At 37.1% G+C, this 13,075-nt stretch overlaps 1 protein-coding gene across 4 annotated transcripts in view; it reads left to right on the top strand.

Moving 5' to 3' along the window:
• MLLT3 (MLLT3 super elongation complex subunit) overlaps positions 1-13,075 on the top strand; it is a 254,148-nt gene that overhangs the window by 148,627 nt on the left and 92,446 nt on the right. For all 4 annotated transcript variants that reach the window (XM_087444673.1, XM_087444674.1, XM_087444676.1 and 1 more), the window contains one exon: positions 7,493-7,636. In XM_087444673.1, coding sequence (XP_087300799.1) covers positions 7,493-7,636 — 144 coding nt within the window. The remainder of the gene's footprint in view (positions 1-7,492; positions 7,637-13,075) is intronic.

The following is a 13,075-nucleotide window of genomic DNA, read 5'->3' as shown; positions in this document are numbered from 1 at the left end:
TTATTCTGTCTTATTTGGTGTTTGTGTTCAACAAAACAAGCCTGTCTATGAGAATCATGTGTTTCAGAAACTCGAAACCAATAGGCACACTGAAGCATAATTGACTGTAGCACTTTAGATGTGAAAGAATCCCATGCTTCTCTCTTTCGTTCTGTCCTCAGAGAAAGTACGTGAGTAAAACTCAAGGACTGAAGCAGAATGAGAGGGGTAATTTGATGTTGTCAACAATGGATTTCCACCTCTAGGAAATGTATTAGCTTTATATATAGAATAAAGAGATACTTTCTTGTTTGAACTTGGAGAAGAATTGTTTCTGAGGAGCACAGATTCACGTAATATTGATTTCTGTCCTCTAAGAAATATATTCAGTTGGCTAGAACACAAGTTTATGGGTACTTTTTCCTTACTCAAAAAAACAAATGTTTAAAAGAAAATTATACTCAGAATTCATAGAAAGATAGTCACTTTCTGTGGTCTTTATCCTTAGTTTTATTGAAAAGTGATGTTTTCTTTGTTTTAAACTCTGTAGACTATAAAGTGATGTTACTACTTCGTTCTTTTTATGCTGGTAATTAGTTATATTTATCAATATATTTTTCTCTTTTAAAAAGTATGCAGGAGTTTACTCCTAGTAAAAGTATATGGAATAAAGATTAGGAATTTTATTCCCTTGACTCCATTTAATCATTGTTAACTATTTGGTATAGCTTTTCCAGATTTTCCCCCATGCATTTGCATAGATAAAATGTATGTGAATGTAGAGATGGGTAGGGGCATACTATATCAATCTTTAATATTTTTCTATGACTTGCCTTTAATTCACTTAGCAATATGCCTTTCTCTTTTGTTTTTTGGTGAGGAAGATTAGCCCTGAGCTAACATCTGTTGCCAATCCTCCTCTTTTTGCTGAGAAAGATTGGCCCTGGGCTAACTTCCATGCCCATCTTCCTCTACTTGATATGTGGGATGCCTACCACAGCATGGCTTGATAAGTGGTGCATAGGTCTGCGCCCGGGATCTGAACCTGTGAACCCTGGGCCGCTGAAGTGGATCACGTCAACTTAACTACGACACCACCGTGCTGACCCCCAATATGCCTTTCCAAGTCAGTATTTTTAAACATCTGCGTGGTATTCCATGGTAATGATATACTCACATGCAGATCATTCCTATTTTTTTGCTATTTTAAAGAATGCTACCATGAGCATTTAATAATATATATATCTTTGTATACATATTTGAATATTTCTATGGAAGAGATTCTTACAAGCAGAATTGGGTCAGGGCATCATATGCATTTAGTATATTGATAGATATTGCCAAAATGTCTTCCCAAAAGGCTTTACCAATTTACACTCCAGTTACAGGCATACCTCGGTTTTATTGCACTTCACAGATATTGCATTTTTTTTTAACAAATGGAAGGTTTGTGGCAACCCTGCATTGAGCAAATCTATTGGTGCCACTTTTTATTTTTATTAAAAAAATGTTTTTTTGTTGAGGAAGATTTACCCTGAGCTAACATCTTTTGCCAATCTTCCTCTATTTTGTATGTGGGTCGCCACCACAGCATGGCCGCTGATGAGTGGTGTAGGTCTGTGCCTGGGAACCGAACTCAGGCTGCTAAAGTGGAGAGTGCTGAACTTAACCACTAGGACCCGGGCCCAGGCCCGTATTGGTGCCATTTTTTCAACAACATTTGCTCACTTCATGTTTCTGTGTCACATTTTGGTAACTCTCACAATATTTCAAACTTTTTCATTATTATTATATTTGTTATGGTGATCTGTGATCACTGATCTTTGATGTTACTATTGTAATTGTTTTGGGGTATCAAGAACCGTGCTCATATAAGACAGTGAACTTGATAAATGTTGTGTATGCTCTGACTGCTTCACCAGTTGGCTGTTTCTCTGTCTCTCTCCCTCTCTTCTGGCCTCCTTATTCCCTGAGATCCAGCAATAGTGAAATTAGGCCAGTTAGTAACCCCACAATGGCCTCTAAGTGTTTAAGTGAAAGGAAGAGTTGCACGTCTCTCACTTGAAATGAAAAGCTAGAAATGATTAAGCTTAGTGAGGAAGGCATGTTGAAAGCCAAGATAGGCCAAAAGCTAGGCCTCTTACACCAAACAGGTAACCAAGTTGTGAATGCAAAGGAAAAATTCTTGAAGGAAGTTAAAAGCGCTACTCCAGTGAACACACAGATGATAAGAAAGTGAAACAGCCTTATTACTGACATGGAGAAAGTTTTAGTGTTCTGGATAGAAGATCAAACCAGCCACAACATTTCCTTAAGCCAAAGCCTAATACAGAGCCAGGCCCTAACTCTCTTCAATTCTGTGAAGGCTGAGAGAGATGAGGAAGCTACAGAAGAAAAGTTTGAGCTAGCAGAGGTTCATGAGGTTTAAAGAAAGAAGCCATCTCCATAACATAAAAGTGCGTGGTGAAGCAGCAAGTGCTGATGTAGAAGCTGCAGCAAGTTGTCCAGAAGATCTAGCTAAGATAATTAATGCAGGTGGCTACACTAAACAACAGATTTTCAGTGTAGATGGAACAACCTTATATTGGAAGAAGATGCCATCTAGGACTTTCATAGCTAGAAAGGAGAAGTCAATACCTGGCTTGAAAGCTTCAAAGGACAGGCTGACTCTCTTGTTATGGGTGACTGCAACTGGTGACTTTAAATTGAAGCCAGTGCTCATTTACCCTTTTGAAAATCCTAGGGCCCTTAAGAATTATGCTAAATCTATTCTGCCTGTGCTCTATAAATGGAACCACAAAGCCTGGATGACAGCACATCTGTTTACTGCATGGTTTACTGAATATTTTAAGCCCGCTGTTGAGACCTACTGCTCAGAAAAACAGATTCCTTGCAGAATATTACTGCTCGTTGACAATGCACCTGGTCACCCAAGAACTCTGATAGAGATGTAGGACAGGACTAATGTTGTTTTATGCCTGCTAACACAACATCCATTCTGTAGCCCATCGATTGAGGAGTAATTTTGACTTTCAAGTCTTATTATTTAAGAAATACATTTTGTAAGGCTGTAGCTGCCATAGATAGAAATTCCTCTGGTGGATATGGGCAAAGTCAATTTAAATTGAAAACCATTCTAGATGCCATTAAGACCTTTCATGATTCATGGGAAGAGGTCAAAATTATCAACATTAACAGGAGTTTGGAAGAAGTTGAATCCAACCCTCACAGATGACTTTGAAGGGTTCAAGATTTCAGTGGAGGAAGTAACTGCAAATGTGGTGGAAATAGCAAGAGAACCAGAATTAGAAGTGGAGCCTGAAGATGTGACTGAATTGCTGTCTCTCATGATAAAACTTTAATGGATGAGGAGTTGCTTCCTGTGGATGAACAAAGAAAATGGTTTCCTGAAATGGAATCTACTAGTGAGGATGCTGTGAAGCTTATAGAAATGACAACAAAGGATTTAGAATATTACGTAAACTTAGTTGATAAAGCAGTGGCAGGGTTCGAGAGGATTGACTCCAATTTTGAAAAAAAGTTCTACTGTGGATAAAATGCTATCAATCAGCATCACATGCTACAGAGAATACAGTTTGTGAAAGGAAGAATCGATCAATGTAGCAAACTTCATTGTAGTCTTATTTTAAGAAATTGTCATAGCCACCCCAACCTTCAGCAACCACCACCCTGATCAGTCAGCAGCCATCAACATTGAGGCAAGACCCTCTACCAGCAAAAAGATTACCACTCACTGAAGGCTCAGATGATGGTTAGCATATTTTAGCAATAAAGTATTTTTAAATTAAGGTATGTACATTGTTTTTTTAGACATAATGCTATTGAATACTTAATAGACTACAATATAGAGTAAACATAACTTTTATGTGCACTGAGAAACTAAAAAATTCACGTAACTCGCTTTATTGCGATGTTAGCTTTATTGCCATGTTCACTTTATTGCGATATTCGCTTTATTGCATTGGTCTGGAACTGAACCTGCAGTGTCTCTGAGTTATGCCTATATAAGGCAGAAAACAGCCCTCCTTGTGTTTTTAGTTAATTCTAAGGTCGTATTGACTGTTTTACAGTTTAGAGGAAAGGCAGGAAAGTAAAAAATGGTCATAGTTCAATGTGATAATTACATTAATAAAGGAATAGTGTAAGAGGGATGTCTAATTCAGAGTGGATTGGGAGATTTCCAGAGAATTTCATGCTTGAGCTTGGTTTTGAATAGTGAGTTTGCATTAAGCTGGTGAGGGAGGGAGGTATGTTGGGAGAGGAGACATTTTAGGCATGGGGAGCACTGTATGTAAAAGGCAAAATGAATGAGATAATGTGAAGTCCTGGGGAACTGCAGGTGCTTCAGAATTGTGGAAGGATGCAGTATAGTAAGAGGACAAAGGAAATGCAGGAAACATAGTAGAAGACTTTGATGGTTATTCCAAAGAAGTGGGATGTCATCTTCTAGCAAATGATGAGTCTTTTATATCAATGAAAAGATGTAATCTGATTTTTGTATTAGAAAGATCACTCTTTTGTCATCGTGGGATAAGTTCAAAAACAGGGAGGCCACTAGGTGAGGAATGATGAAGGTCTAAGTCAAAGCAATGGTTACGGTGACTAGAGAAAAGGGGATAGATTTGAGCATCCCTGAGGAAGAGTACAAAATAGAACTTGCAGATAATTTGACTGTGATGAGTGAGGGAAAAGAACGAGTTTTGGAGGATTTTTGTGTATTTTAACCTTGGCAAGCAATTAGGATTTCTGTTTGCCAAGATATAGAGTATAGAAGAAAGGATAGATGAAGATAACTTCAGTTTAAGATAATACATGAATTTGATGTCGCTTCAGGTCGACCTAGTGGAGAGGTCGGTAGACTGTGGAACACATGCGTGTGGCAGTCAAGTGAGAGCTGGGCTGGAGATATAAAGAGGGGAGTCACTGTCATGTAGGTGGAGCTGACTTCCTGTGAATGGGTGTCATCTCCCTGGGGAACTTTGCAAAAAGGTAAAGGACATTTAAGGGTCAATGAAGAAAGAAGGGAAGCCTGTGAAGAAGATTGAGTAGGAATGCTGGTAAGTGTGAGGAAAACCAGGAGAGAAGGGCATCCTGATAAAACAGGGAGGGAGCAAGTGTCATGCCAGATAGATAGAAGTGAAGAGGTAGTGAACAAATGAATACAGACTATGATTTGGGGAAGTTTGGATGAAGAAGCTGAAACCATGAATTTGTGGTAGGTAATGCCTACATTCTGACGGTTTCAGGTGCTAAGACTTTTGAGTCAGAAAAACTGGATTCAAATCACATTGTTTCATCACGTGTTAGTAGTATAAAAAATTCTTTTTTTTTTTTTTAAGAAAAGCATTGCTTTATTTGACTACATAAAATTAAAAAATTTTACATGTTAAAAAACCATAAACACCTCATACATTGCTGGTGGGATTTTAAAATGGTGCAGCCATTCTGGAAACAGTAAGGCAGTTCCTAAAAAATGTTAAACAGAGTTACCATATGACCCAGAAATTCTACTCCTAGGAATATACCCAAGAGAAATGAAAATATATGTCCACATAAAAACTTGTACACAAATGTTCACAGTAGCCCAAAATTGGAAACAACCCATGTGTCTATCCACGAATAAATGGATAAACAAAAACTGGTATACCCATACAATGGAATATTATTCAGCCATAAAAAGGAACTAAATACTGGTACATGTTACAACATGGATGAACCCTGAAAACATTATGCCAAGTGAAAGAAGCCAGTCACAAAAGATCATATATTGTGTGTATATTTTATGTATGTTCATATATTTATATGAAATGCCCAGAATAGGCAACTACACAGAAACAGAAATAGATTAGTGGTACCAGGGGATGATGGGTCTGGGAGGATGAAGAATGACTGCTAATAAGTTGGAGGTTGCTATCTGGAGTGATGAAAATGTTCTGAAATTAGATGGTGGTGATGGTTTCATAACTCTGTGAATATATAAAAACAACTAAATTGTATACTTTAAAAGGGTGAATTTTATGGTTTGTGAATTATTTCTCAATAAAGTTATTAAAACAACATAAACAGCTGTTATTAAAAAACAGACAACAGCAAAGCTAATGACAAAGAAAAAAATTGTAACATTTCAGAGATGGTTAATATCTATAAAACACAAGGAGTTTTTATATAAAGTAATATAACAAATTCTAGATGCCTTCATTTCCTAACTGATGCAAAGGAGAGCTATGAGAATTAAATGAGATGAATGTTGAAGTACATGTTATTATCTTCAGTCTCCATTTCACTTTAGATGCTTTTGAATCAGTGTGTAGATGGGGTTAAATGTTTAGGCAACTAAAGTAATGACTTCAGAGTAGAACTTGGGTATCATGAAATTCTAATTATTGTGTTCTCTTGCGTATGATGCTATTTTGTCTTCCTAGTTCAGAAAAATGCCACTCTTTTATTCATTTCACAGTTATTTATTACATTTCTACTATGTGCAGGCACCAAACTAATTGTTGAGGGAACCAGGATGATTCAACCACTGTTCCTGCTTTCAAGAAGCTATGATCTAGAAGGGTAAAGGACAGATAAGAGAGAGATGCACACAGAGTAGAGGCGAGGCAATGGGGAGTAGGGAGTGGAGTTCAAGGAAGGTTTCCCAAAAGTGAAACCTGAATGGAGAAGGATGAGTAGGAGTTATCTAGGTAAAGCAGAAGGTGGAGGAATGGAGGTTAGAAGGGAAGGCAGTAATGTAAAGCAAGGGTGAAACTCACAATTAACCTAGAATAAGGTAGATACTGGAGCAACCAACAGCGATGTGTTGCCAGACTGCCAGATGGATGGAAGGGATGTGTTGGGGTATGAAGCCAAGGGCCACATTATGAAAGCCCTTATATGGCATTCAAGTGAGCTTAGGTTTTTATCCTAATGGCAATTGGAAATGGTTGAAATTTTAATCAAGCAGTGAAAATGGCTAGATTTTTGTCTTAGGTAGATTATTTTGAGGCAAGAATGAGGGAGGAATTGAAGATAATCTATCCTGAAGTAGGAAGAACTACTAGAGAAGGGAGTTTATAGTAGTTTGGGCAATGAGTAAGAGCATGGCAGTATGGGTTAGAAAGCTTGTTCAAGGAATATTTGGGAAGAAAAATGGCAGCTCTTGCTGATGGGTGTAGTGGGGTAGAGTGGGAAGGGGAAGGGGTGGCTTCAGGGGTATCTTAGGTTTTGAAGGTGGCTGTATTGGTGGTGTCATAACACTTGAGATTGCAGGGGAGATGATGAGTTTATTCTTTTAGTTTTCCTCTAGCACAAGAAACTAATTTATTAGATATTTCCATTTTGCTATGTAGATAATTCCATGATAATTTTTTCCCCAGTACTTCTTTTGACATTATAGTTGTTAGATGTCTGGGTCTTTTCTGTTCCTTATGAAGAGCAACGCTTTGCTTTCTAAATTTCTATTTATGCCTAACTCTCCCTTTTCTTCCTTAATTCTTTTAACCTCCAGGAAGAACCTAAGAAAGTCCGCTTTGATTATGACTTATTCCTGCATCTTGAAGGCCATCCACCAGTGAATCACCTCCGCTGTGAAAAGCTAACTTTCAACAACCCAACAGAGGAGTTTAGAAGAAAGTTGCTGAAGGCAGGAGGGGTAAGTGGCACTGTCTTGTGAAAAGCTTTCCCATAAAAAACTAGTTGCTAGTATGTTAAGAAGTAGAATAATGTTTTGAGATAGGTAAAAGAGATGAGGTACCTTAATGGCTTAGCTGTGGCCTCATGGTTTGAGATGAAGAGATAAGCAAACAAAAATATCCTAAGTAGGTATGTGTCTGAAGTTACATTGTTGTTAGAATAGCCTTATAGTCAATGCAGCTCAAATTTATTTCAACAAAAAAGCTAAAACCAATAAAACTATCCTCAATTAAGAAAAGAATAATGTTATATCATTATATCAAAAAAGAATTTTGTTATATCAGTTTATGGAAACTTTTGGGTGTAGCTGAAAGTCACGTTAAAAATTATATTAAAAAAAAAATGGGGCCGGCCCCATGGCTTAGCGGTTAAGTGTGCGTGCTCCGCTACTGGTGGCCTGGGTTCAGATCCCGGGCGCGCACCAACGCACTGCTTCTCCGGCCATGCTGAGGTGGCGTCCTACATACAGCAACTAGAAGGATGTACAACTATTACACACAACTACCTACTGGGGCTTTGGGGAGAAAAAGGAAAAAAGGAGGATTGGCGATAGATGTTAGCTCAGGGCTGATCTTCCTCACACACACACAAAAAAAACATTAACCACAATACCATTAAAAAAAAAAATTATATGAAAAAGATGGGGCCGGCCTGGTGGCGTAGTGGTTAAGTTCGTGTACTCCGCTTTGGCGGCCTGGGGTTCACAGGTTCGGATCTTGGGCATGGACCTACCTACCGCTTGCCAAGCCGTGCTGTGGCAGGCGTCCCACATATAAAGTAGAGGAAGATGGGCACGAATGTTAGCCTGGGGCCAACCTTCCTCAGCAAAAGGAGGAGGATTAGCATCAGATGTTAGCTCAGAGCTACTCTTGCTCACCAAAAAAAAAAAAAAAAAAGTTAAAAATAAATTATATAAAAAGGAGTTATTGTCCAAACTTTCTTGATCAAAATTAATAGAAAATGTGTACTCACAGTACATGTTTGGGTCATTTAAATGTGCTTTTTTGTTTGTCTGAATTGTATGTAGGTAAAAGATGGATTTTCCTTTTTAAGATAACAAAGGTGTAGTAAATTTTTGCCTGTGTGATTTGGCTAGGAAGGGGAAAGATTTTTAAGTAGTTTCTTGCATACATAAACATAGGGAATGTTTGCTTGCAGCTAAGTCACGTATAAACGCTATTGACTGGTTAAAATCTACTTTACAATGGGTGCCACTGGGATCATCAGCCTCTGCTTCAGATGAAAGTCCTGTGTCATCTTATGCGGGCAGTTCAGACCCCTTAAAGTGTCAAAATGTGTTCTTTATTCTAGAATTTCCTTCACTTAGTTTTTCCAGAAGTTTTTTGATAGTTTTCATTCCAGGAACTTATCATTTCTACATAAGCATATGTAGATCATAACTTCTTAAGATACTTTAATTCACTGATAAACTCGACCTGAGGGCTTGTAGGAAAGAGATGGGTTTTATATAGCACAGAAGTTTTTTCCCTTTACGGGGTTGTGGACAACCACTGAACCTCAAGAAAGCTATGGACCTCTCATAAGAAAAGCACTGACATATGTAATTGTGTGAACATTTTGGGTTATGTGGAACCCCTGAGTCCATTTTTTGCAGTGCTATTTTGCCAGGCTCCCATCCTTTCAGCTGAACTGCTAATATGCGTTTGAAGCATTGCAAGGTGCGCATTTCATTCCGGACCCTCCTATTTGTCAGTAGATTATGGGTTAAATAGGTGTTGGTGGGCTAGCTTTGGAAATGAACCACCACTTATAGTATTTTATGGGGAAATGCATCTTCATGAAGAAATGGGCTTTTGTAATACAGCTCGTCTTAAAGTTAGGGATTTATTATATATTTATTAAGGAAGTCATTTATTAAAAAATCCCTATTTTATTCATTTTATAGTTATCAAAAGCACAGTGTTGATGCTATTTACCTATGGCTATACCCTTAAAAATGAACTGGTCCATTTTAAATCCTAATTCTCATTATGTTTCTTTTTAGGAGGGTGGCATTTTATACTTCTGATTATTCCTCTTGGGTATGTAGTTAGGTAGGTAATTGGAGTGTGTGAATTATGGAACTTGAGTACATCAGGCTTCTGATAAGGGTCGTAGGAAAAAGTAAATATGACACAAGAACTTTTTAAAACAACCACTTAATTCCAGAGTACTCAAGGTTTGCTTGTGAGCTAAAGAAGAGGTTACAGGTCAGTGATAAGGCAGCGGAGTGCAGCACTGTGTCCTGATATGGTCTCTAGTGGATTTCTCTCTTTTGCTCCACTCAGCCTTTATCTCAGAATTATCCTCCTTGACTTCTAACTTTCCTTCTTTGTGTTTCTTTAAGTGCTGTTTGAAGCCTGCAGATTCCTTTCCTGTTAGACTTAGATTGTGACAACTCTGAAATAACAAATTGAAATGTGAAATATTTAAGCTCACCAGTTATTTGACATAAATTCTTTAAGGGACTGATTCCAGTGAATTTTGTAGTAAAATTAAAATTTAAAAATTCATTTGAAATAATAGTAATCCCATAGATTCTGTCCATTTCATATGGGAAGTTTAAAGTAGTCTTTTATGGAAATATGGTATAGACCAATAAACATTTTTTTGTCTCACCTAGATTTTTGGTTACCTTGTGTTATTTTTACCTGACACTTAAACATTTATCATTGTCTTAGTATTAATGTAGCCTATTATGGTGTTACTAATTTATGAGCCATTTTGATTTTATTAGAAACCCTTTTTTCAGCTTTATTGAGATATAATTGACGTATAACATTGTGTAAGTTTAAGGTGTACAATGTGTTGATTTGATACACTCTTGTATTGCCAAATAATTACCACTATAGCATCAGCTAACACCTGCATCATGTCACATAATTACCATTTCTTTTTTGTGGTGAGAACATTTAAGATTTATTTTCTTTCTTTTTTTTCTTAGCAGCTTCCAAGTATATAATTCAGTATTATTAACTATAATCACCATGCTGTATTAATACCATCTTTTAACTGCAATTTTGTATCTTTTGGCCAACATCTCCCCTTTCCTCCCACCCTCCAGCCCCTGGCATCTGCCATTCTAGTCTCTGTTTATATGAGTCCGGCTTTTTTAGATTGCACATATAAGAAGATATCATACAGTATTTGTCTTTATCTGTCTGATTTATTTCACTTAGCATAATTCCCTCAAAGTCCATCCATGTTGTCACAAATAGCAGGATGTCCTTCTTTCTCATGGCTTAAAAATATTCCATTATATATAATATATATATATATATATCTCACATCTTTATCCATTCGTCTCTTAATGGACGCTTAGGTTGTTTCCATATCTTGGCTATTGTGAATACTGCTGCAATAAACATGCGAGTGCAGATATCTTTTTGATATCCTGTTTTCATTTCCTTTGGCTATATACCCAGAAGTGGGATTGCTGGCTCACATGGTAGTTCTATTTTTAATTTTTTGAGGAACCTCCATTTTGTTTTCCATAGTGGCTGCACCAATGTACAAATCTACTGACAGTGCACAAGGGTTCCTTTATCTCCACAACCTCGCCAACACTTATCATTTCTTAGCCTTTTAGTAATAGCCATTCTAACAGATGTGAGGTGATATCTCATTGTGATTTGGATTTGCGTTTCCCTGATGATTAGTGATGTTGAGCACCTTTTCATGTACCTGTTGGCCATTTGTATGTCTTCTCTGGAAAATTGTCTATTCAGATCTTCTGCCCATTTTTTTAAGCATATTGTTAGGGTTTTTTTGCTTTGAGTTGTATGAATTCTTTATATATTTTGGATATTAACCCCTTATCAAACATGTGACTTACAAATATTATCTCCCATTTTATAGATTGCCTTTTCATTTTGGTGATGGTTCCTTTGCTGTGCAGGAGCTTTTTAGTTTGATGTAGTTCCACTTGTTTATTTTTGCTTTTGTTGCCTTTGCTTTGATGTCTATTAGAAATCTTGTATTCATGAAGGTGTATCTTTAGATAAACTTTTTTTTTTGACTGGGTTTTGGGGTGAGAAAGTGGATGCTGTATTGGGGTGAGAAAGTGGATGCTGTATTCCTTATCCCTAAACATTACATGTGCGACAGATATATTTGTTCTGCTTTTAAAGGAAAAAATTTAATCCCTTCTTCATATGTACTGTGTGAAGTCATTATGTATAGCTTGAGGAATGTGTGGAGTAAACTTACTGTTTTGGCTATGATTCCTTCTCTTTCACTTTTTTATTTTAAACCAAAAGTACATAGCACTATTAAAAGTTGAATTTGGCTTTCCAAGAGATCAGAAAGGTTGTTTTTAGAGCTGGCAGCATCTTAAAAAAATGCTTTTTAGCTCTTAGAAGAAAATGATTCCAAAGAACTTTTTGCCAGAAGAATCTTGAAAAATTGCAGATTTTTTTCCCCTTCATAATCTATAAACCTATAGCTACATGACAACTTTTTTTTGGTCAATAACATTCTCTTCTTTTCACTGGATTTTTTTTTTTTTTTAATATTGTAGCTCTTTTCTAAATAGTCTCAAAGAAATCTTGGTGTACTTTCCCCTTGGAAGAAACGTACCCTGTGTTCTTCTGTTTAATAGCTCCCTAATATTAAGGATATCCTTGCTTTAAAAGAAAAAAAAAAAAAACCTTTTGAGGGAAGGACACATTTCAATTTAAGCATTATTTTCTGAGAGTATTGAAATACAGAATGGTTTTATATACAAGACCTGGAAGGTCGTTTCCTCTAAATGGGAGACCCCTTTGGACCTTGCTAGGGAAGTTGTAGATTTGGTTTAAGAGCCAGCCTCTGTCAGGCCTTAAGTGAGACAAAGACAGAAGGTAGGGTCAGGAAATGAACAACCCGAGAGCTTCTGGGAGGAGATCGTCTTCATTTGAGATCTTATTTTATTCTTTGGTTGGTAGGAGGGGTAGAGGACAGCAAGCAATAAACTTTTGAGAGCAGGACTTGATCTAATTTATTTGTCCTTGAATTTTAAACAAAAGGACCAAATGTACCCCATTGAGAAGCACTTCTTAATTCCACTGAGATATTTCTAATTGTTTTAAAAAAATGAACTGATGAATTTTTTTTGAGTGATTTTCAAGTATGCACTTCAGGATGTCAGGATTTTTTTTTTAAAGGGTTTATGATCACAATAGATGATTTTCTCTCGTTTACTTGATCACCTTCTTAGTAGCTGGAATTCAGCCATAATGAAAAACCATGGAAGGGTTTGACATCATTCCTTTATCCCTGAGCTAACGTCCCTTGCCAATCCTCCTCTTTTTGCTGAGGAAGATTGGCCCTGGGCTAACATCCATGTGCATCTTCCTCTACTTTATATTCGACGCCGCCACAGCATGGCTTGATAAGCAGTGTGTAGGTCCAAGCCTGG

This window comes from Ceratotherium simum, chromosome 20 (genome assembly GCF_057802395.1).
Source record: "Ceratotherium simum simum isolate JZ-2026a chromosome 20, ASM5780239v1, whole genome shotgun sequence".
NCBI classification, from domain to species: domain Eukaryota; kingdom Metazoa; phylum Chordata; class Mammalia; order Perissodactyla; family Rhinocerotidae; genus Ceratotherium; species Ceratotherium simum.
This window is presented reverse-complemented; position numbering and strand designations above follow the sequence as displayed.